The sequence below is a fragment of the Anomaloglossus baeobatrachus genome, chromosome 5 (assembly GCF_048569485.1).
Source record: "Anomaloglossus baeobatrachus isolate aAnoBae1 chromosome 5, aAnoBae1.hap1, whole genome shotgun sequence".
Lineage (NCBI taxonomy): Eukaryota > Metazoa > Chordata > Amphibia > Anura > Aromobatidae > Anomaloglossus > Anomaloglossus baeobatrachus.
Genome location: NC_134357.1, coordinates 577529062 through 577550618, shown reverse-complemented (window position 1 = coordinate 577550618; position 21557 = coordinate 577529062). Strand labels below are relative to the sequence as shown.

The 21557-nt window shown below is 50.7% G+C and overlaps 1 protein-coding gene across 1 annotated transcript in view; it reads right to left on the bottom strand.

Moving 5' to 3' along the window:
- Positions 1–21557, bottom strand: part of LOC142313109 (uncharacterized) — a 103245-nt gene that overhangs the window by 7030 nt on the left and 74658 nt on the right. The window contains exons 4-6 of the mRNA XM_075352093.1: positions 17645–17654; positions 2776–2862; positions 2492–2582 (exon numbers count right to left, since the gene is read on the bottom strand). Of these exons, the coding sequence (XP_075208208.1) occupies positions 2492–2582; positions 2776–2862; positions 17645–17654 (188 nt within the window). The remainder of the gene's footprint in view (positions 1–2491; positions 2583–2775; positions 2863–17644; positions 17655–21557) is intronic.

The window sequence follows — 21557 nt, the reverse complement described above, 5'->3', positions numbered from 1 at the left end:
CTCAGCATCAGCCTCTCTCCTCCGAGCCTCCCGCAGCATCAGCCTCTCCCAGCATCAGCCTCCCTCAGCATCAGCCTCTCTTCTCCGAGCCTCCCGCAGCATCAGCCTCTCCCAGCATCAGCCTCCCTCCTCCCAGCCTCCCCCAGCATCAGCCTCTCTCCTCCCAGCCTCCCCCCTCCCAGCCTCCCTCAGCATCAGCCTCCCTCCTCCCAGCCTCCCATCAGCCTCCCTCCTCCCAGCCTCCCCCCTCCCAGCCTCCCTCAGCATCAGCCTCCCTCCTCCCAGCCTCCCATCAGCCTCGCTCCTCCCAGCCTTCCCCAGCATCAGCCTCCCCTAGCACCAGCCTCTCTCCTCCCAGCCTCCCCCAGCATCAGCCTCTCTCCTCCCAAACTCTCCCAGCATCAGCCTCTCTCCTCCCAGCCTCCCCCAGCATCAGCCTCCCTCAGCATCAGCCTCCCTCAGCATCAGCCTCCCTCCTCCCAGCCTCCCCCAGCATCAGCCTCTCTCCTCCCAGCCTCCCCCAGCATCAGCCTCTCTCCTCCCAGCCTCCCCCAGCATCAGCCTCTCTCCTCCCAGCCTCCCCCAGCATCAGCCTCTCTCTTCCCAGCCTCCCCCAGCATCAGCCTCCCTCAGCATCAGCTTCCCTCCTCCCAGCCTCCCCCAGCGTCAGCCTCCCCCCATCCCAGCCTTCCGCAACATCAGCCTCCCGCCTCCCAGCCTCCCCTAGCATCATACTCTCTCCTCCCAGCCTCCCCCAGTATCAGCTTCTCTTCCCCCAAGTCTCCCCCAGTATCAGCCTCTCTCCTCCCACCCCATACGCAGATCTCCAGTCTGCATTAGAGACACCCCCACGCTCCTTATGAATCTTCAGCTCTGCGAGCACTTACCTGCTCCAGGGCCCGCCGTCATCTTCCTGGCTCACGTGAGTATCCTCTTCTGACACCGGCTTCCATCGCGGCGTCCTCTGCGGCATCCTGCTGTGAGCTCTGCATGTGAAATCCACACAGCATTGGACGCAGCACAGAGGAAGGAGCTGATTGGCGCTCCTGTGACCCCGGAAGTGCAGGCGCCGGCAGTTCCGGGGTCAATCAGCTCTCTGTGCCCGGCCACCGCTGTTTGTCTGCATTCGCGTCTTAATTGACGCGGATACAAATAAATAAAGGTGCGCCTCTCCCCCCTCCCCAAATACAGCAGATTTAATGAATGTGTAAAAAAAAAAAAAAAATTTTTTTTTTTTTTACTGCTAGAAGGTGCCGCCTCCTGCATCCTGCCGCCCTAGGCACGGGACCACAGGTGCCTAATGGTAAATACGGCCCTGGTCATGAGGAACAACCTGGAAAATAAGTTTTGTTGATTTAATTGAACATATAAACACTTGTTTCTAAACTTTTAAGCCTCCTAGCATCTACAAAAAAATAAAAGGATGTTAGAAAAATTAAAGGGAATGTTTGAAAATGCTGCCGTCCTAAAGTAGGAATAAGGTAAATGTTATTTAACTATTTTGTGTGGTTTCTATTTTAAGAGCATAAAACTTTAAAGTTTGAAAATTACAACCTAAAATTGCCAGAAACATAAAGTACAATGTGTCACAGAAAAAATATCTCAGAATCATTGGAATCAGAAGAAGCTTCCAAAGTTATCACCTCGTTAGGAACGGAAAAACTGGGTGCAGTAAGAGGTTAAATCAGAGTATTTTGGGCGCTAACAACTGTAGTGAATAAGTGTGAGTATAGACAATAACAAATCTACTGAAATAATCAGACTCATCCGTCTTCATCAGTAAAATAATTAGTAACGAGCGGTGACACATCTCTGGGTGATTAGAGGATGTGGCTCGGTGGCTCTTATCTGTAGATTAGAGCCATCAACCACGCACAGCTGAGGGATAGATCACGGCAGACGGGGAATGGTCTTTTTTTGCAGTTTATTGCAGTTTTGTTGAAGTTAGACGGTTTTAAAGAAAACTGAAAAGTCAAAACAAAGGCAAACTATTGTAGAGAATTTCTCCCTTGGATCTCACTGGACATTTAATGTTCTCCATCATAAAAGCAAAGTTTGATCAAAAAGACTGAACCTGGTGTTGTAGGGGCCAAATTATCACATTCAGCGCACAAAATACAGAGAAGGTAGATTCATCTTATATGATGGCAGGATTCTAGGAAGGAAACCGCATCATCACCCTCCGATATCTCCTACAGGCCATCATAATATCATTCTACAAGTGATTTTCTAACTTGTCCGCACATTCTACATACACTGTCGTTTAGATTTCTAGTTTACAGATCTGGGCAGCTGTGAGAACACGACCCCTAACTCCAACAGAAGGACCTCCAATGCCCAAAGTAATGGGGACAGATTCAATGCATTGATTTAGAGGTAGAATGGGGACCATTTGATTGTGATATGGCCGAACTACACCACCGATAAATCAGCCACAGCCGAGGACTGAGAAGAATCTGTGACTTCTCTGCATTTAGTGGTCACTACTCACCTGGGCGGTTATCTGTAGGAACCTCCTCTTTACTCCGCTCATCACCCCTCACATATGTCTCTGTAGTATTAATATGGGGCAGATCTTCCCCCTGAAACAAATATTGTTAAAGTCACAGAAGGAGAAGTCCCATCTATGATCAGCTCTAATCCTGCCATCTCCACCGCTCTCATTACACAAGTATAACACATATAATACTGGAGGATAAAACAAGACTGAGCACAAGACCTTCACAGCCGTCTACACATCATAGGGAGATTTCATGGCCCCTTCTCTCCATCTACCTGATGATCCTGAGGAACATCGGGATCTTCTTGTTTACAGTCCTGTGGGAGAAGAGGACGGGGACATCTCTCTGGTGTTGTCCTCTTACTGGATAGAACTGGAGGAGACACATACAGGGACTGAATTCATTCCTTACATACAGATAATTATAGGCCGTGTGTATTTAGTCCTGTCTATTACCTGGTGATGTGAGGGGCTGGGGAACCTCCATCATGACGTCCTTGTACAGATCTTTGTGTCCTTCTAAATACTCCCACTCCTCCATGGAGAAATAGACGGTGACGTCCTGACACCTTATAGGAACCTGACACATACAATGATACCGTCACCCCCCGATCCCTTCATAGCGTTACTGTATAATGTCCCAGCATTCCCAGCAGTGTCACCTCTCCAGTCAGCAGCTCAATCATCTTGTAGGTGAGTTCTAGGATCTTCTGGTCATTGATGTCCTCATGTATCGGGGGGTGAGGTGGAGGCCCCGTGATTGGGCTCAGGGGTCTTCCCCATCCCTCAGACACAGGGGCCTGACAGCGCTCACTAGAGGTCTTCTTCACTACTGTGTAATCCTGGTTATGGAGAGACACAGTAATAAATCTCACTCCAGACATTTCCAAAGTCCTCACCTCTCCAGTTCTGTCCATCTGTTATTCCCATAGATAAGAATGATGTAATGTGACTGTGTGACGCCCTGGCAAAGCCAGGTTGTCACAGAAAGAGTTAATCCTCCTTGGTAATCTGATCTCACACTGGTGCAGCAGGACAAACCACAGCCCCAGTGTAAGAGAAAAGCAGAGCAGAGGGGAGGGGCTGGAGCAGAGTGTTTGGAGAGACAGAAGAGGAGTCTGGAGTTGTAGCTCCCAGGCTGATAGTGAAGCGTGCTCCTAGAGGGCCGGGACAGGCTGTGAGTGAGGAAGGGGCCAGAGGTAGCCGGGCAGGGTAGTGGCCCCCCGGTACCTGGGTGACCCGGATCACTGCAGGGGAGTGTATTCCCCGTTCCCGGGTGAGGAGAAAGAGGAAGAGAGTGGAGAGAAAGGCACCTGGCTGCAGGGAAAGAACAGGAGCTGCTGCACCGTGTGTGGGACACTAACACCCCCGTACCGAAGGCTGCGGACACCGGCAATTCCTAGTTTACCAGTGACTCTGTGTGACATACTTGTGAGTACGCCCGTGCCCTCGGGCACCGCACCGCAGCACTGCGCCCTGCTCCCTGCTTACGCCATCACCGGGCCCCGGGACAGCCAACCCCCTACCCACGGAGGGGAGAAATAACATCTAGCTGCTCCATACCATCGCTCCCGGGATCCCCGTCCAGAGCAGCGGTGGTGTTCCAACCTCACCACAACCGTGGCTGGCGTCACGGACAATCTCCCTTACCAAATCCCCTTTTACTGTGGAGCCTGGGATCACAGACTGGGTCACGCCACCGTGATACCCACAGAAGTGACTCTGTGGCCCGGATCTGAGTACCCCCTGGTCCCCGGGCGACACATTTGGCGTCACGAACAGGATCGAACCCATCCAGTTACCTGGAGGAAGTGCGCCTTGTTCTGGACTGTCAGCGGTACTCCGCTGCAAAAATTTTGAAAGTCGCCATCTTTGCTGCCATTTTGGGCGCGAAAATCTCCCGCCCAGCGCCTTCTTCCCCAAGCGGTGGGCGCGAAAAAGAGGCTCCGCCCCCTGAGAACGCGGGCGGAAGTGAAGCTCTGGAGGACCGGAAGCGAAAGAGAAACTTTAAAAGTTGCTAGAAGGACTGCTCCCGAGTACCAAGGGGGAGCAGTAGGAAGGAACTGCAGTTCATGTGACCGGGACTGTAAAGGCAGGGACGCCAGGACTTTGCCTAATTCCGTTCCTGGACAAGCAGTAGCCGCGACCCCGATGACATCTTACCCGGCTCCGGCAGTCCGCCCAGCCGCAACGGTGATGACGTCGGCTCCGGCAGTCCGCCCGGCCGCAACGGAGGTGGCACCCGATTGGAAGTCTGCCCCAGATGTGGCGCCAGCCGCTCCCTGGTACCCCGTCACGGCTGTGGAGCAGCCGGAGTGCACCTGCAGAGAGGAGGAGCAGGCCAGTGAGAGATGGAGGCTTCGGCAGTTAGCGAGGCCGGTTGCAGCCGGCGCCGAGGGCATCCAAGTGGGCCTGGCTTCCGAGCAGGAGGCAGAGCACGGAACCCGTGCCCTGTACTGGGAGTGGCGGCAGCGGCAGTGGTAGTGGAGCATGGACGGCTACCCACAAGTTAAAAAGTTGACTGTTTTATGGACTGTCACCCCTGTTGAGCGCCCTCAAGTTCAGGAGGAGGCCATCTGCACAGCAGGTGGGGGCGGCAGAACAGTTTAGAGTTAAGAAAACGTACCTCCCGATGTGGGAAGATATATGATTGTAATGTGTTTATTTTTCCTTTTTCCAGTTTTAATAAATGTTGGTGCCTAGACGGCCCGAGGACGGGCCGTGTTTTACCAGGGGGGTGTGTGACGCCCTGGCAAAGCCAGGTTGTCACAGAAAGAGTTAATCCTCCTTGGTAATCTGATCTCACACCGGTGCAGCAGGACAAACCACAGCCCCCAGTGTAAGAGAAAAGCAGAGCAGAGGGGAGGGGCTGGAGCAGAGTGTTTGGAGACACAGAAGAGGAGTCTGGAGTTGTAGCTCCCAGGCTGATGGTGAAGTGTGCTCCGAGAGGGCTGGGACAGGCTGTGAGTGAGGAAGGGGCCAGAGGTAGCCGGGCAGGGTAGTGGCCCCCCGGTACCTGGGTGACCCGGATCACTGCAGGGGAGTGTATTCCCCGTTCCCGGCTGAGGAGAAAGAGGAAGAGAGTGGAGAGAAAGGCACCTGGCTGCAGGGAAAGAACAGGAGCTGCTGCACCGTGTGTGGGACACTAACACCCCCGTACCGAAGGCTGCGGACACCGGCAATTCCTAGTTTACCAGTGACTCTGTGTGACATACTTGTGAGTACGCCCGTGCCCTCGGGCACCGCAGCACTGCGCCCTGCTCCCTGCTTACCCCATCACCGGGCCCCGGGACAGCCAACCCCCTACCCACGGAGGGGAGAAATAACATCTAGCTGCTCCATACCATCGCCCCCGGGATCCCCGTCCAGAGCAGCGGTGGTGTTCCAACCTCACCACAACCGTGGCTGGCGTCACGGACAATCTCCCTTACCAAATCCCCTTTTACTGTGGAGCCTGGGATCACAGACCGGGTCACGCCACCGTGATACCCACAGAAGTGACTCTGTGGCCCGGATCTGAGTACCCCCTGGTGCCCGGGCGACACAACGTCATCAGAATCTCTCACCTCTCCAGTAAGCCGGAAGAGGATCTCTAGGGTGAGGTGTAATATCCTCTCCGCCATCTTGTCCCTGTCCATATCCATCCTTCACGGGGCAATCAGGAGAATTCTCTTCTATAGAGCGATTGTTCTCCCCCAGCATCTAATGTGTATGGAGCCTGAGCCCAGTAACGGGGAATCTCCACAAACCTCCACCTGCAGAGCCGCACACTAGATATATGGCTGCTCTGTGCTTACAGGACCTGTGATGATGTCACATGGAGGGGAGGAGTCAGGGGTCACATGATCAGCTCCTCAGTGTAGTCCTATATTGGCGTGCACACACTGGATGTCTGAGGCGCGGTGTCAGTGGACAGTTATAGTAAGCCACTGTTGCGTATATATGTGACCCCTGTTTCGTATGTATGTGACCCCTTCACACTGTTATTTCAATCTTTGCCTAATTAAATTCTTTATTGATAAGATCAGGTGAGAAGATTTGTTGGGCGACTTTCAAATAAAGACGTTTGGACCTGATCGGTCTTGATCACAAGTCACTGAAAATGTGTGTATGACGTATATGGAGCAGAGCCACATGTGTACGATGTGTATGGAGCAGTGCTATGTGTGTACGATGTCTACGTCGCAGAGCAGTGTATGTAACGGAGCCGTTTGTGCATGACGTGTATTTAGTGAAGCTGTGGGTGCACGTGTATGTAGAAGATACCCTCTTTTACCACTTTATTAATCCCCAAAACACCCATGCATCTCCAAGATGATCCACACGAGGTCCCACAACGATTCAAGCTCTGCTACATGTAAAGTTACAGTGCGTGATCATGACTGCCCGCTATGAGGTTCAGGCAGACACTAAGCAGCGATCAGTGGTGACGTCACTCAGGTTAGCTATGGCCACAGCTGGAGGTTTCCACGGTCCTCCACTTGTGATCGCAGGTAACTTGACCTCAGGTGACGTCAGCGACCTCACCTGAATTCATTCACCAGTAGGGAGTCGGGAATAGGTCACCCCTGCACAACTGCGACACACTGAGGGGTTTAGTATATTGTATTTCAATGCATAGTACTGTGTGTGGGTCGCCACCAGGTGGCAGTCTGGCCCAAGGATCATACAGTATGCTTGGCACCTGGGTTGGCGGATAGAGGGTTAATAGAGGAAGAGAACAGGATACTATAAATAGGGCGGTTAGAGGGAAAAGGGTAGGTGAGTCCCAAAGAAGAAGTAGAAAAGATAAGGCCAACATTGAGACTGATTTCTGACTCAAAAGCGGGCTTTACACACAGCGACATCGCTAACGAGATGTCGTTGGGATCATGGAATTCATGACGCACATCCGGCCTCGTTAGCGACGTCGTTGCGTGTGAAACGCAGAAATGACCGTTAACGATCAAAATTACTTACCAAATCATTGATCGTTGACAAATCGTTCCTATCCTGATTATCATTGCTGTTGCAGGACGCAGGTTGTTCGTCGTTCCTGAGGCAGCACACATCGCTATGTGAGACACCGCAGGAACAAGGAACAACACCATACCTGTGGCCGCCCGCAATAAGGAAGGAAGGAGGTGGGCAGGATGTTCGATCCGCTCATCTCCGCCCCTCTGCTTCTATTGGGCGGCCGCTGTGACGCCGAACGATCCGCCCCCTTAGAAAGCAGGCGGTTTGCTGGCCACAGCGACGTCGCTAAGCAGGTAAGTATGTGTGACGGGTGTAAGCGATGTTGTGCGCCACTTGCAGCGATTTGCCCATGATGCACAACCGACGGGGGCGGGTGCTTTCATCAGCGACATCGCTAGTGATGTCGCTCTGTGTAAAGCTCGCTTAAGAGTCATCCCTGGATTACAGATACGTGGGAGGCCGACAAGTTGGAGAACGGTTTAGTTACGTCCCCTGTGCTTGGGGTATAGTCCGGTGATTGGGGTGGTGGCCGTCTTCCTGGAAGCGTATTTCCCTACGAAGTCCCTAGTGAGACCGAAGTCAGTGGTGCCCTCAAGCAGAAGGACACGCTTGTTATTGACCTAAGCAGTGACCAAGGAGTTAAAAACGCTATGAGCTATTCCTAGCGCAAGCATTCCTGTGGGAGGGATCGGAAGGCTTAAGAGGCTATATGATCCGGTCAACGCCAAAGTGACATCAAACGGGGAACTGAGGGGCCTAGCGGCATCTTACAGAACCCAGGTGCAAGGAAGACGGTCGGCCACTAAATTCATTTACGAGATGGAGTCTGGAGGGAACCCCCATGGGTCTGAATACGGTGACCGTGTAGCCCAGACGTTAACAAATGTTGTGAAGGAAAGAAGTGGAATTGTAATTGAAACGGAGAAAGGAAGTAAAGACAAGTTGATTAATTCAAATGATATGGCGTCTTGTTTATGTCCTTTGAAAATGACTAAGGTGTGGAGCGGAGAAGTTGGGAGTGATCCTGTACGTGATGTGGCAGTGGGGAGGCATGGGGTTAGCGAGCGGCTGTGCTGTGGCTGGCTGACCCCTGCAAGCACGACTACTACGGCCTGCCCTGTGCGTCTCACATCTTGGTGTAGTCGGCAGTATCAACTTCCTTGCTTTAACGTGACCCGCTCGGTGAGAGTGAAGAAATAGAGAAAGAAAACCCTTGGTGATGTGTGCATGAGAAGAACTAAAATGGCGCTGGTCGCTTTGGAAGAGCGGCGGGCCCAGCGTGGGCAGAGTCACAGCACAATGGCGCAAAAGTGTGGCCCACCCCCGGGAGCATTAATGACTGTCGGTCAACCCAAGGTGGGGTGTGGCAAGAAGGAAAATCCGCAGCTCCAAAGGTGGATCCCGGCAGCGGGACTTTCTCGGCAAAAGAGGAAACAAAATTCTGAGAGGAAAGCTGCTGGAGGAGAGAGCCACGAAAGTCTGAGCGAGAGGAAAGCTGCCCAAAAAGCAGAGTGTCCCGAAGACTGTTGTGAGTGAAAAGCTGAGGGAGATTGCATCCATTATGGAAAGAAGGCCCGGACCTGGTCCAGCGTGGGACGCTGCACTGAATTCGCTTTCCAGGGCTGCGGCTGTCACCAATGTTTATGTGTGTTTAGGAGTTGGCACAACCGTAATAGGTGAATGAAATTACCTTGGCTTATCTGTTACCTTACCTGGGAAGACCCTATTCTGCACTTATATCCACAGTATTTGCTACGTACACTGTGATGGTCTGGCACAGACTGAGTGAGTCGTGTGATGAGCGATGAATGAACTCAGGTGAGGTCACTAAAGTCATCTGAGGTCAAGTTACCTGCAGTCACAAGTGGAGGACCGTGGGAACCTCCAGCTGTGGCCGTGGCTAACCTGAGTGACTTCACCACTGATCGCAGCTCAGTCTCTGCCTGAACCTCATAGCGGACAGTCATGTACCATGATCGCGTGCTGTGACTACATGAAGCAGAGCTTGAAGCTTCGTGGGACCTTGTGTGGATTATGTTGAACCTGCACGGGTGTTTTGGGGATTAGTAAAGTGGTAAAAGAGGGTATCAGCTACATACATGTTGTGCACACAGGGCTTTGCTACGTTGACACATAGCACTGTTCCGTACACATCGTACACATGCGGCTCTGCTCCATATACATCATACACACATTTTCAGCAACTTGTGATCGAGACCGATCAGGTCCAAACGTTTTTCTTCTAAAGTCGCTCAACAAATCTTCTCCTCACCTGAACTTATCAATAAAGAATTCAATTTAGCAAAGTTTGAAATGAGTTTGAAGGGGTCACATACATACGCCACAGTGGTCACATACATACACAACAGGGATCACATACATACGCAACAAGGGTCACATACATACACAACAGTGGCTTACTATAACTGTCCACTGACACTGCGCCTCATCGCATCCAGTGTGTGCACGCCAATATAGGACTACACTGAGGAGCTGATCATGTGACCCCTGACTCCTCCCCTCCATGTGACATCATCACAGGTCCTGTAAGCACAGAGCAGCCATATATCTAGTGTGCGGCTCTGCAGGTGGAGGTGTGTGCAGCGTATTATATATCTAGTGTGCGGCTCTGCAGGTGGAGGTAGGTGCAGGGTATTATATATCTAGTGTGCGGCTCTGCAGGTGGAGGTAGGTGCAGGGTATTATATATCTAGTGTGCGGCTCTGCAGGAGGAGGTAGGTGCAGGGTATTATATATCTAGTGTGCGGCTCTGCAGGTGGAGGTGTGTGCAGCGTATTATATATCTAGTGTGCGGCTCTGCAGGTGGAGGTAGGTGCAGGGTATTATATATCTAGTGTGCGGCTCTGCAGGTGGAGGTAGGTGCAGGGTATTATATATCTAGTGTGCGGCTCTGCAGGTGGAGGTAGGTGCAGGGTATTATATATCTAGTGTGCGGCTCTGCAGGTGGAGGTAGGGGCAGGGTATTATATATCTAGTGTGCGGCTCTGCAGGTGGAGGTAGGTGCAGGTTATTATATATCTAGTGTGCGGCTCTGCAGGTGGAGGTAGGTGCAGGGTATTATATATCTAGTGTGCGGCTCTGCAGGTGGAGGTAGGTGCAGGGTATTATATATCTAGTGTGCGGCTCTGCAGGTGGAGGTAGGTGCAGGTTATTATATATCTAGTGTGCGGCTCTGCAGGTGGAGGTAGGTGCAGGGTATTATATATCTAGTGTGCGGCTCTGCAGGAGGAGGTAGGTGCAGGGTATTATATATCTAGTGTGCGGCTCTGCAGGTGGAGGTAGGTGCAGGGTATTATATATCTAGTGTGCGGCTCTGCAGGTGGAGGTAGGTGCAGGGTATTATATATCTAGTGTGCGGCTCTGCAGGTGGAGGTAGGTGCAGGGTATTATATATCTAGTGTGCGGCTCTGCAGGTGGAGGTAGGTGCAGGGTATTATATATCTAGTGTGCGGCTCTGCAGGAGGAGGTAGGTGCAGGGTATTATATATCTAGTGTGCGGCTCTGCAGGTGGAGGTAGGTGCAGGGTATTATATATCTAGTGTGCGGCTCTGCAGGTGGAGGTAGGTGCAGGGTATTATATATCTAGTGTGCGGCTCTGCAGGTGGAGGTAGGTGCAGGGTATTATATATCTAGTGTGCGGCTCTGCAGGTGGAGGTAGGTGCAGGGTATTATATATCTAGTGTGCGGCTCTGCAGGTGGAGGTAGGTGCAGGGTATTATATATCTAGTGTGCGGCTCTGCAGGTGGAGGTAGGTGCAGGGTATTATATATCTAGTGTGCGGCTCTGCAGGTGGAGGTAGGTGCAGGGTATTATATATCTAGTGTGCGGCTCTGCAGGTGGAGGTAGGTGCAGGGTATTATATATCTAGTGTGCGGCTCTGCAGGTGGAGGTAGGTGCAGGTTATTATATATCTAGTGTGCGGCTCTGCAGGTGGAGGTAGGTGCAGGGTATTATATATCTAGTGTGCGGCTCTGCAGGTGGAGGTAGGTGCAGGGTATTATATATCTAGTGTGCGGCTCTGCAGGTGGAGGTAGGTGCAGGGTATTATATATCTAGTGTGCGGCTCTGCAGGTGGAGGTAGGTGCAGGGTATTATATATCTAGTGTGCGGCTCTGCAGGTGGAGGTAGGTGCAGGTTATTATATATCTAGTGTGCGGCTCTGCAGGTGGAGGTAGGTGCAGGGTATTATATATCTAGTGTGCGGGTCAGCAGGTGGAGGTAGGTGCAGGGTATAATATATCTAGTGTGCGGCTCTGCAGGTGGAGGTAGGTGCAGGGTATTATATATCTAGTGTGCGGCTCTGCAGGTGGAGGTAGGTGCAGGGTCTCTGTTATTTTGGGGTCATCATTATCATTAACCCCTTCATTTCTCAACTATTTTTTAACTTTAACCAGTTCAGGACCAGTTTCCCGCTCTTCCTGACCGGCTCATTTACATTCAGTTTAACCCCTTAAGGATGGAGCCAGTTTTGTACTTCATGACTCGGCCATTTTTTACAATTCTGACGAGTGTCACTTTGACAGGGTTTGAGGGGTGACGCCAAAAAGTGGACCCCACGGTTTGTTCCCCACTTTCTCATGAGCGCGATGATTCCCCATGTGGCGCCCTGGCCTAGCCAGGTCGTCACAGATAACACACGAACACCCCACCCCCCATTAGACAGGGACACCAGCCAAACACAAAACCCTTGTTGCCTCCCTCCAGGGTCTGATGTCCACACCAGGTGGGGCGGAGCTAAGCGGTTGGCTCCACCCACCGAGGAGTTCACAGGCCTGGAGGCGGGAAAAGTGTCAGTTAGAAGTTGGAGTTGAGTGGAGGAGGTTGAAGTGAGAGGAGTGAACACTCGGGTGTCTGGGTTTGTGGCCTAGACATTGACAGCAAGGTTGGCAGACGGTGGTGGCCATCTGCGGGAGTGGTGAATCGACGCGGAACCGTAGGGACGGGCGACGGCCCGCCGGTACCGACCGGGGAGCGAAGTGAAGCCAGCACACACAGGCAGGGCCATCGGACCCCGACCAGGCTTGGAGCCGCCGACAAATAGTCAAATCCGAGTGCGACCGGAACTCTAGGGGTTTCCTAGCAGCCAAAGACCCGATTGAAGGCAACCGCCCACACCGTGAGGGTAACAGCTACTGCCTAAGGCTAAAGACCCAAGGGCCAGCGCCTGCGGGCAAACGGACTCCTCCAGTATCCATACACCGGGGAGCGGACTACCGTTGGGAATCTATAGTAGTCAGAAGAAGAACATCAAGGTGCAGGGAAAGACAGCCGCCATCACCTGTCCGGGGAGGGACACTGCAGCCGGGTGCGGGACCCGTCCATCCAGCCGTTTGGTTTACCGAGGACTTTGTACATTTCTTGCTGAGTGAGTACACCCGTTCCATCCGGCACCGCGCCGCGCTGTCCCTGCAACCCTGCACCTCACCCATCTTGCCTCCCCGTCACCCCATCGGGCCCCGGGACCACCGACCCCTACCCATGGAGGGGGAACACAACATCCCAGCTGCTCCCTACCAACGCTTCGGGATCCCCGTCACCAGCAGCGGTGGTGCCCATCTTCACCACGAACCGTGGGTGGCGTCACGGACTAAATCCCCCCAAACCAACCACCCCTTTCACTCCCGGGCGAGGAGCGCCGCTCGAGTCTCCGGATCCGACCCACCGCTCGAACCACCGAGCAGCCATCGCAGCAGCGCTGGACCCGAGTGATAGCGAGAGCGCAGCAGCGAACGACGTCCTCCCCGCCTGCGACACCCACATGTGGTCAGAAACCTCTGTTTGGATAAATTGAAGGGCTCAGAATGAAAGGAGCAATATTAGAATTGTGTTAAGCAAATTTGGCTGAAATAGATTGTGGGTCCAATGTAGCATTTGTAGGGCCCCTAAGGTACCTAAACAGCAGAAACCCCCACAAGTGACCCCATTTTGGATACTTGACCCCTCGAGGAATTTCTCTAGATATTTGGCGAGCACTTTGATCCCCGGAGTCTTCACAGAATTTTATAACGTTGAGCCGTGAAAATAAAAAAAAAATACATTTTTACCACAAAATTGTTACTTTAACCAGATAGCTTTTACAGTGGAACCTTGGTTAACGAGTACAATTCATTCTAGGAGTGTGCTTGTTAACCAAGTTACTCGTCTAGCAAAGCAAGATTTCCCATAGGAAATAATGCAAACTCAGACAATTTGTCCCACAACTTGTTAAATCTCCCATCTTGGTCCCCTATTGTGCCATTCCACACATGTACAAACACCCACAAACACCCACACGAGAATCATCGCAATGGTTACCCAATACACATCCTGCAGCGGCGAACTACAAGAACCATGAGGCCAGCGATGGAATGGAAGGTAAGGTGAGCATAATATGTGTGTGTGCATGCGTGTTTGTGTGTGTTTGACCGGACTGCAAAAGCGGTTTAGAGTGCGGTTGATGTACAGAACCGGAAGTGTGTGCAGTGAGTATTTTGCTCGTACGGAAAAGCTTGCTTGTAAACTGAGTTGCAAATTTACAGCAAGCTTTGCTCGTTAAGCAATATACTCGCTAACTGGGTTACTCGTTAAGCGAGGTTCCACTGTATTCACAAGGGTAACAGGAAAAATGCACCATAAAATTTATTGTGCAATGTCTCCTGAGTATGCAGATATCTCATATGTGATGGAAATCAACTGTTTGGGAACACGGCAGGGCTCGGAAGGGAAGGAGCGCCATTTGACTGTAAAATTTGCTGAATCATTAGAAAACTCCATGTCGCGTTTGGAGAGCCCTTGAGATACCTATACATTAGAGCTCCCCATATGTGACCCCATTGTGAAAACTAAACTCCTCAAGGATTTTATCCAGGGGTATATTGAGCATTTTGAACCCACAGGTACTTCACAGAATTTGATAACCTTAGCTCATAATATTGAAAATTTTCATTTTTTTAACAAAAATGGTGCTTCAGCACCAAATTTCTCACTTTTTCAAGAGGACACACCAAAAAGTGGACACCACAGTTTGTTATACAAATTTTTAAGAGCTCAGTGATACCCTAGATGTGGCCAAAAAACCTCTGCTTGGACAAACAGGAGAGCTCGGAACAGAAGGAGCACTATGTGAATTTTAGAAAAGTTGAAATAAATGGCGGGCACCATGTCGCATTTGCAGGGCCCCTAAGGTACCTATACAGCAGAAACCCCTACAAGTGATCCCATTTTGGACACTAGACCACTCAAGAATTTTATTCAGGGGTATATTGAGCAGGTAGTTCACAAAAATTTATCACTTTTAGGTTGTGTCCCCACGATTCGTTGACACTGCATCTAGGACGCAGTGTCAGCCATTTTGTGCAGATGCCAGTGTTGTGCACACGAAAATGCAGCTGCCCGTGCTCACGATCCGGGTTCAGGCCACTGCGGAATTTATTCTCCCTGCGAAAAAAATTCTCATCTCCACAGCATAAACTGACATCCTGCGTCTCAGGAAGCCGCACCGCTGGTTGGTTTATGCTGCAGAGAAAAGGAGCACAGTGGGCAGGAGATTTCTAAACATCCCGCCACTGCGCTTGCACTGCACATCATCGCAGTCAAAACACTCTGCGTCCAAACCGCTGCAAGTCCTGATCGTGGTCACATAGCCTAATAAGCTAGGATGGAAGCATGGATGGATGGATGGCTGGCTGGCTAGATAAATAGATGTCAAACACATATAATGTCCCACCCCACTTCATATTCTAAGCTGGCACCCTTTAGTAACTTTCATGTGGCACTAAATGGTGTTTAACCTTGTATTTACCCCCCCAAAAAACAAAAAAACAAAAAAAAAACAGCTAGGGTAAAGCAGACAGCTGCAGACAAGAGCTGGCAGCTTCACCTTGGCTGGTAATCCAAAATGGAGGTGTCACCATGCTGTTTGTTTTTAATTCTTTATAAATAATTAAAAAAAGTGGGGTCCCCCCCAAATTAAATTACCAGCCAAGCTAAAGTGGACAGCTGTGGTCTGGGATTCTCAGGGTGGAAATAACCATGGTTATTTGGCCCTTCCCAGCCTAAAAATAGCAGGCCACAGCCGCCCAGAAGTGGCACATCTGTTAGATGCGCTAATCCTGGCGCTTCGCACGGCTCTTCCAGTTGCCCTGGTGTGGTGCCAAATGGGGTAATGAATGGGGTTGTTGGGGTTAGGGTTAATCATGTCATGGCGTCTTTCAGATACCTGACATCACAACTTAGTCAGTAGTAAAAAAACAGATTCTCTTACATTCCCTCCTTCATCAATTTATTGAAAAGAAAAAAAAATCCGGTCCACCGTAATCCATTTTGGAGGTCCTATGACAACTCTGGGGGGCACACTCAGAGAACGTATCCCCCATTTTCTGGAAGTGCAAACCCTCCATGTGAAGAGTGTAGTTGCAGAAATGCTGCACTCACACTCCCCGGGTCCAAAGCACGGCAGTGTGAGCTGCAGTAAGTTCAGTGTCACTACTAGCAGGGAGACGGCTGAGAGCCGCTCTGCGCATGTGGCCAGGATCTTCTGAGAAGGAAGAGGAGGAATCGTGGGGGATCGTCACTGCAGGAGGTAACAGGAGACCGAGGATTGACAAGGGGTGACCTGGCTGGACCTGGGGAGAACTTTGATGTCACATCTAACATGTCAGATGCGACAAAACTCAGAGAAGGAGGATAAGCGCAACGTGTGCGCCGGACATTTTAGATAATGTGGGACTGGGGGGGGGGGGGCACTTTGGCCACATCGGGGAACCGAGGGAGGAGATTTATCTCCCATCTAACATGATTGATTATGCCAGGTGGGAGATAAATCATTTTTTTCGGCCTGAATATTGATCTCCAGGGTCTTAGCTACCCCCCGGTAGCTGAAACCGTGGAGATTTCGCAATGCTGGGGGGCGGTAAACACTTTATTTCTTGCCGCCGTTTTAAAACGGCAGATCAGAATAAGTACTTTTTTCTGCCACCATTTTAATCCGTAAGGCTGTCATAAAGGGGTTAAAGATCTGGGAAAATCTTTTTCCTTGTTCGGATATTCAAGTAAATGTTGCATCTTTTCTCGTGATTTCCTCGGCTTCATTTTCATGTTACTGTCGTCGTCTTTATTGTTTTTGCTTTCATGATGAGGCTGAAGTCTTGTTTCTTATTCGGCAATTTTTTATATTTTTTAACGGTTTTCAGCAACAAAAATAAAAAATTACAACAATATAATCCCCTGCAGTGCGGAGCCCGGATGTGAATACACTGAAAAGCAACAAAAATGATAAAACTGGCACAAAAATGGGCATCAAAGTGGCACCGAAGGGCATTGTGGAAAGAGTTAAATGGCCTTGGGCCACTGATCTGTATAGGTAAAACCATAATAATGTGAGAATAGACTGAAATCAGAGAACAATGGCGGCTTTCCCTTTGTGATTACTAATTAATGCCAGAAACCCATTTCCATCAGCCGGAAGAGAACTTTACAGAACACCAGTTACTTATTCACGTCTGTAAAATTGGCGATTTGCTCACTTTGCTGCCAGTTCTGATGCCCAGAACCCATTTGGGCCGGGCTGGAGTGACCTGAATCTGATGCGAGACATCACTATATAATGGAGGTGTCAGATTAGTGACCCAAGGTCATTTAACCTTTTACATAACACCCTTCGGTGCCCACTTTGATGCCCATTTTTCTTCCAGTTTTATCATTTTTGTTGCTGCTGTTAAGTGTATTCACATCCGGGCTCCTCGCTGTATTGTACTTTATTATTGGGATTTTTTTTATGTTTGTTGTTAAACCTGTAAAAAGAAAAACAGAAAAAAAATCCAAATAAGAAACAACTTCAACCCCGAATAAGAAACTGGACCAATAAGAAACCAACTTCAACATCGGGTTTTTATTGCTGATGTCGAGCGAAACTGGTGGGAAAATAAGGGAAATGTCTGTTATTACCACATATACCCTGCCCCCCCGCAGTGACTGACAGTCGCTCAGCATTAGAACCTGCTGTCAGTCAGTGGTGAGAGCGCGTATACAACCACTGATCACTGTATACTGAGCGGTGACTAAGCCTCATCGGGGCCATCCCTATAACTGAAAGCCGGACACTGTCATATTATATGTTTAAGACCACGTGTAAATATTTCTTAGCTATTTTGTAGCACTTATTATTTTGTATATATGGCTGATTTTTACCTGGTCGGGGCTAATAACAGAGATTCGGATTCACAGTGGTATTTTCCTATATTTCACATATTCCAAGGTCAGTTCCGTATTTAAGTATTTTTAATTTACTTCTTAGCAGTGACCACATGACCTCTGTGTATGGGGGAGGAAGCACAGTCAGCTCTTTCCACCTTGAAAATAAGCCCTAGTAGAATTTTTAGGGCTTTTTTGACTATACTGTAATTACAATACAAGCCCTACTCTAAAAATAAGCCCTAGTTGCGTTTCCATAGGGAAGTGTCCAAGCATCTGAAAAAGTTAAAGAATACAGCAGGACTCATCAAAGAAAGCAGACACCCCCAAAAGAAAGCAGACCGATCCCCCCCCAAAACAAAAATCGAACTTACCAGACCCCAAACAATTACAGTTTGTAAGTACCAATGGTGGATGGGCTCTCACACAGAGATCTGTGTCACTGTCAGGTCCCTTGCCGTTCCAGCTGCATTGTACTGCAGAGCTGTGTATATGTGTCGCCCGGGGACCAGGGGGTACTCAGATCCGGGCCACAGAGTCACTTCTGTGGGTATCACGATGGCGTGACCCGGTCTGTGATCCCAGGCTCCACAGTAAAAGGGGTTTTGTTAGGGGAGATTGTCCGTGACGCCACCCACGGTTGTGGTGATGGTGGAACACCACCGCTGCTCTGGAAGGGGATCCCGGGAGCGATGACAGGGAGCAGCGTAGTTGTTATGTCCCCTCCGTGGGTAGGGGGGTTGGTTGTCCCGGGGCCCGGTGATGGGATAAGCAGGGGGCAGTGCTGCAGTGTGGTGCCCGAGGGCACGGGTGTACTCACAAGAAAGTCACACGGAGTCACTGGTGAACTAAGAATTGCCGGTGTCCGAGGCCTCTGGTACGGGGTGTTAGTGTCCCACACACGGTGCAGCAGCCCTGGTTGTTCCTTCCCTGCAGCAAAGTGCCTTTTTCTCCTCTCTCTCTCTCCTTTCTCCTCAGCCGGGAACGGGGAATCCTCTCCCCTGTAGTGATCCGGGTACCCAGGTACCGAGGGGCCACCGCCCAGCTCCGGCTACCTGTTCTGGCCCCTTCCTCACTACGGCCTGCCCCGGCCCTTTTGGAGAACGCTTCACTCCCAGCCGGGAGCTAAACTCCAGACCTCTGTCCTGTCTGCCTCCACACACTCTCTGCTCCAGCCCCTCCCCTCTCCTCTGCTTTTCCCTTACACTGGGGGCTGTGCTTTGTCATGCTGCACCGGTGTGAGATCAGATTACCAAGGAGGATTAACTCTTTATGTGACAACCTGGCTATGCCAGGGCGTCACACACCCCCTTGGTAAAACACGGCCCGTCCTCGGGCCGTCTAGGCATCGACATTTTATTAAAACTGGAAAAAGGATAAAACATTTCAAACATTTTCAATCTTCCCACAGCGGGATGCACATTGCTTCAACGTTGCAATAACAAATAACACTTTTAATAATGTTAACGTAACGGGTCCTTTAGTCACCCACCCAAACAACCTAGCCTTGGTGCTGCCCCTAAAACCCAGGCAGCACCCCTTGACCCCAGTCCAGAAACGGCTCCAGATTGGTCAACGGGACTGGTATTTCGCTGCCGTTGCGGCCGGGCGGACTGCCGGAGCCGTCGTCATCTCCGTCGCGGCCGGGCGGACTGCCGGGGCCGGTGGCAGGGTGGTGACAAAGGTGAGGCCTGGGGACCCCAGGTCTGGGTCCTCCCCAACAGGTGCTGCGGGCTCCGCTACCGGTAACAGGGGTAACGGGTCGGTGCATCGCTGCGGCGGCCTCTCCAGGAACCAAATGTTGGCAGAGTCCTGGCGTCCCTACCTTTACAGTCCTTGTCACATAAGCTGCGGTTCCTTCTTTCTGCTCCCCCTTGGTACTCGGGAGCAGTCCTTCCAGCAACTTTTAAAGTTTCTCTTTCGCTTCCGGTCCTCCGGAGCTTCACTTCCGCCCGCGTTCTCAGGGGGCGGAGCCTCTTTTTTGCGCCCGCCGCTCGGAGAAGAAGGCGCCAAGTTGTTGTTTTTGGCGCCTAAAATGGCGGCTAAAATGGCGGACTTCGGGATTTTTCCTCAGCGGGACGCCGCTGACGGAGAGGGCAAGGCGCACTTCCTCCAGGTAACTGGATGGGTTCGATCCTGTTCGTGACGCCAAATGTGTCGCCCGGGGACCAGGGGGTACTCAGATCCGGGCCACAGAGTCACTTCTGTGGGTATCACGATGGCGTGACCCGGTCTGTGATCCCAGGCTCCACAGTAAAAGGGGTTTTGTTAGGGGAGATTGTCCGTGACGCCACCCACAGTTGTGGTGATGGTGGAACACCACCGCTGCTCTGGAAGGGGATCCCGGGAGCGATGACAGGGAGCAGCGTAGTTGTTATGTCCCCTCCGTGGGTAGGGGGGTTGGTTGTCCCGGGGCCCGGTGATGGGATAAGCAGGGGGCAGGGTGCAGTGCTGCAGTGTGGTGCCCGAGGGCACGGGTGTACTCACAAGAAAGTCACACGGAGTCACTGGTGAACTAAGAATTGCCGGTGTCCGAGGCCTCTGGTACGGGGTGTTAGTGTCCCACACACGGTGCAGCAGCCCTGGTTGTTCCTTCCCTGCAGCAAAGTGCCTTTTTCTCCTCTCTCTCTCTCTCTCCTTTCTCCTCAGTCGGGAACGGGGAATCCTCTCCCCTGTAGTGATCCGGGTACCCAGGTACCGAGGGGCCACCGCCCAGCTCCGGCTACCTGTTCTGGCCCCTTCCTCACTACGGCCTGCCCCGGCCCTTTTGGAGAACGCTTCACTCCCAGCCGGGAGCTAAACTCCAGACCTCTGTCCTGTCTGCCTCCACACACTCTCTGCTCCAGCCCCTCCCCTCTCCTCTGCTTTTCCCTTACACTGGGGGCTGTGCTTTGTCATGCTGCACCGGTGTGAGATCAGATTACCAAGGAGGATTAACTCTTTATGTGACAACCTGGCTGTGCCAGGGCGTCACATATACAGTGACAGAGAAGGCAGAGGCAGTAATAAACCGTTGAGGCTTTTTGTAGAGATGGACGGATTTCCTCTCCGTTGCTACATGTTTGCGTATAGATGAACTGTTATGTAATGACATTGTAGAACATCACTGCAGATTAGGAGTCAGATGGTCCGGACCCCTTCACCTCCGGCCGATTTTTCGGGGTTTGTTTTTTTTTCGCTCCAATTCATCTGAGAGCCGTAACTTTTTTAATTTTCAGTCAATTTTGCCATGTGGGGCTTGTTTTTTGCGGAACAAGTTGTACTCCTGAAACCATGAGTTTTACCATATAGTGTACTGGAAAACAGCAAAAAAATTCCAAATGCAGAAAAATTGCAAAAAAACTGTGATTGCACGATTGTTTTTGAGATATTTTATTCTCTGTGTGTTCACTACATAGAAAATCTGATGTGTCGCTGTGATGCCTGAGGTCGGTACAAGGTCGTAGACATCAAATATGTATAGGTTTACTTTTATCTAATGGGTTAAAAAAATCAGACGTTTGTCTAAAAAACTGGTGCACATTTTGTGCCATTTTCTACAACCAGTAGCGTTCTTAGGATCTCTGGCTCAGTGACGGCTTATTTTTTGTGTCTCAAGCTGAAGTTTTTAATGGTACCATTTTTGCACAGATACTACAGTTTGATCGCCTGTTATCGCATTTTGTACAAAATTTACGACGACCAAAAAACGTAATTTTGGCATTTGCCATTTTTTTGCCACTATGTCGTTTATTAATCAGATTAATTGGTTTTATATTTTGATAGATCGGACATTTCTGAATGCGGCGATTCCAAATGTTTGTATATTTTTAATTTTTTTAACCCTTTCATTGTCAATGAGGTGAAAGGAGCGTGATTTGAACTTATAGGTATTTTTTTTAATTTTTGAAAACTTTTTTTTTTACTTATT